We start from the raw sequence: 3,448 nt of genomic DNA, 5'->3' as shown, positions 1-3,448 counted from the left end.
TGGAGAAAGGGGAACCCTCCTCCACTGTTGGTGGGAATGCAAGCTGGTGCAACCACTCTGGAAAACAGCATGGAGGTTCCTCAAAATGTTGAAAATAGAACTACCCTATGACCCAGCAATTGCACTACTGGGTGTTTACCCTAAAGATACAAACATAGTGATCCGAAGGGGCACGTGTACCCGAATGTTTATAGCAGCAATGTCTACAATAGCCAGACTATGGAAAGAACCTAGATGTCCATCAACAGATGAATGGATAAAGAAGAAGTGGTATATATACACAATGGAATACTATGCAGCCATCAAAAGAAATGAAATCTTGCCATTTGCGACGACGTGGATGGAGCTAGAGCGTATCATGCTTAGTGAAATAAGTCAATCGGAGAAAGACAACTATCATATGATCTCCCTGATATGAGGACATGGAGAAGCAACATGGGGGGGTAGGGGGATAGGAGAAGAATAAATGAAACAAGATGGGATTGGGAGGGAGACAAACCATAAATGACTCTTAATCTCACAAAACAAACTGGGGGTTGCTGGGGGGAGGTGGGATTGGGAGAGGGGGAGCGGGCTATGGACATTGGGGAGGGGAGGCGAGCCATAAGAGACTATGGACTCTGAAAAACAACCTGAGGGTTTCGAAGGGTCAGGGGTGGGAGGCTGGGGCAACCTGAGGGTTTTGAAGGGTCAGGGGTGGGAGGTTGGGGGAACAGGTGGTGGGTAATGGGGAGGGCACGTTTTGCATGGAGCACTGGGTGTTGTGCAAAAAGAATGAATACTGTTACGCTGAAAAAAATAAATAAAATGGAAAAAAAAATAAAATAAAATAAAGCAGTGGTCTCTAATGTGTTCCCACCAAAGGGCAGACAGCCGTTGCCTAAGTATCCAGAGGCAAGTTTTCTACTGGAGCAGTATTTTCACTGTATCATTTGGAATCAATTAAGATGGAGCTGTTATGAGGTTATACTGCTAGCAGATTGTTATCTTATTAGAGGCTGAAGAAAAAAGCAGGTCAAGAGGGTATGAGACACAGTGTCAAAATTGTCCAACACACTTAGTGATTACTAATTAAAAACAATATTCTTTTGTAGATTTTCTATCTCAGAGTGGTGTGCTTGTATCAGCCCATAGTAAATGAAGAATCCAAACAATGTGACAGAGTTCATTCTTTTGGGCATTACAGAGAACCCGGAGCTGCAGAAAATACTCTCTTCTGTGTTTCTAACCATGTATGTGTGCACAGTGTTGGGAAACCTACTCATCGTGGTAACCGTGATCACAAGTCAGAGTCTGAGATCACCTATGTATTTCTTCCTTACTTGCTTGTCCCTCATGGATGCCACCTACTCCTCTGTCATTGCCCCGAAGATGATTGTGGACTCTCTCTCCAAGACCACTACCATCTCATTAGAAGGCTGCCTGACCCAGCTCTTTGCAGAGCATTTTTTGGGTGGTGTGGGGATCATCCTTCTCATCGTAATGGCCTATGACCACTATGTGGCCATCTGTAAGCCCCTGCACTACACGACCATCATGAGCTCTCCCATGTGCTGTCTGCTGCTAGGAGGGGCCGGGTTGGGGGGAGTTCTCCATGCAGCAATACAGCTTCTCTTCATGTATCAAATACCCTTCTGTCGCCCCAATGTCATTGATCACTTTATGTGTGATTTGTTTCCCTTGTTGAAACTGGCCTGCATGGACACCCACACCCTGGGTCTCTTAGTCATCCTCAACAGTGGGGTGATGTGTGTGACCATCTTCCTTATCCTCATCACCTCCTATGTGGTCATCCTCTGCTCCCTGAGGTCTTGTAGCTCTGAAGGGAGACGCAAAGCCCTCTCCACCTGTGGCTCCCACCTCACTGTGGTCATCTTGTTCTTTGTGCCATGCATTTTCCTGTATGAGCGGCCTGTGACCACGTACCCCATAGACAAGGCAATGGCTGTGTCCTTTACCATTGTTGTGCCCATGTTAAATCCATTGATCTACCTTGAGGAACAGTGAGGTAAAAACTGCCATGAGGAAATTGGTGAAACGAGGGACTCTGGATGTCATTGGCTTACATGCTAAGGACAGATCTTTCTTACAAGGACAATGAGATCCTGCGGGTCCCATTCATTCCAAATCATCATGCACCCTGCAGCCAATGGCATCTTTTAAGTGTGTAAATCAGATTTAGATACTATAATGGAGTTATTTCCTACCTCTCTAGTACACTTTCTCTATCCCTTTTTTTTATAAGACTCTGGGCACCCTTTTTCCTCTTTTCTTTTTATTACATTTCTTTTTTTTTTTTCTTTCTTTCTTTCTTTTTTTTTTTTTTTTTAATAATTCAATTCCGGTCCTGGTTCAGGGCTTTTGTTTGTTCTTACTCTGCTTGCTGCTAAACTTCTCTTTCCCAGAGCAGTTGCTCGGCTGCCTTCATCTCATTTTTCCCCCCCATTTTTACCTCCTTATGGTGAAGTTTCCATCTCTTTAAACAAGTCTCTCCTTATGTCTTTCCCTGGGCATTCCCCATAGGTACTCTCTGCCTCTTCATTCCTGTATTCATTTTGCATGTCCTCATCTTGACTCATGTCTAAAGAGAAGAAAAAACCATGGCCGCATAAATAACTGTTGTTAGTAAAAAAAATGGGATTATAATGTTTCTGTTTTAATTATAGAATTACAGAACTGGAAGGATCTTAATGATAGTTCTATCCTCAAATATTTATGCCCTATTTAAGAATTTTCCTAGAGTCAAAAGTTAGTCCAAAACCTCCATCTTCTATTACATAGGTAAGACCTCTTCTTATCATTTGTGTTGAAATTACTTCCTGTTAGTTTGAATACAAATTTCTTCTCTTTTTTTATATATTTTTTTATTTATTTGACAGAGAGAAATCACTACTAGGCAGAGAGGTAGGCAGAGAGAGAGGAGGAAGCAGGCTCCCCATGGAGCAGAGAGCCCGATGTGGGGCTCAATCCCAGGATCCTGGGATCATGACCTGAGCCGAAGGCAGAGGCTTTAACCCACTGAGCCACCCAGGCACCCCCAAATTTCTTCTCTTATCTCTTGTATGGTTCCCCAAATTAATTCACATTAAATATCTTTACTAATTAGACATATTATTTCGGAGTTCAGTGCCTGACTTCTTAACATTAACATCTGAAACAAATTTATTCTTACTCTCTTTTTAAAATTTATTTATTTATTGTTTTTTCTTGTGTCATAGGGGGCTAGCAATTTGAGTTTTATTTATTCATTTATTTATGTGAGAATAGCTGATACCAATTAAGCAAAAATGATTTTATTTGACAGAGAGAAATCACAACTAGGCAGAGAGGCAGGCAGAGAGAGAGGAGGAAGCAGGCTCCCTCCGGAGCAGAGAGCCCAATGCGGGGCTTGATCCCAGGACCCTGGGATCATGACCTGAGCCGAAGGCAGAGGCTTTAACCCACTGAG

The 3,448-nt window shown here is 43.0% G+C and overlaps 1 protein-coding gene across 1 annotated transcript; it reads left to right on the top strand.

Annotated features, from left to right (window-relative positions):
• Window positions 1-1,137: 1,137 nt before the first annotated feature.
• LOC123949804 (olfactory receptor 4C6-like) lies at window positions 1,138-2,007 on the top strand. Its single transcript, XM_046017445.1, has one exon. The coding sequence runs from the start codon at window positions 1,138-1,140 to the stop codon at window positions 2,005-2,007; it is 870 nt and encodes a 289-aa protein (XP_045873401.1).
• Window positions 2,008-3,448: the final 1,441 nt, after the last annotated feature.

The sequence above is a fragment of the Meles meles genome, chromosome 8, assembly GCF_922984935.1.
Source record: "Meles meles chromosome 8, mMelMel3.1 paternal haplotype, whole genome shotgun sequence".
In the NCBI taxonomy this organism is placed as follows: domain Eukaryota; kingdom Metazoa; phylum Chordata; class Mammalia; order Carnivora; family Mustelidae; genus Meles; species Meles meles.
Note: the sequence above shows the minus strand (reverse complement) of the source record. Positions and strands in the feature narration are given on the sequence as shown.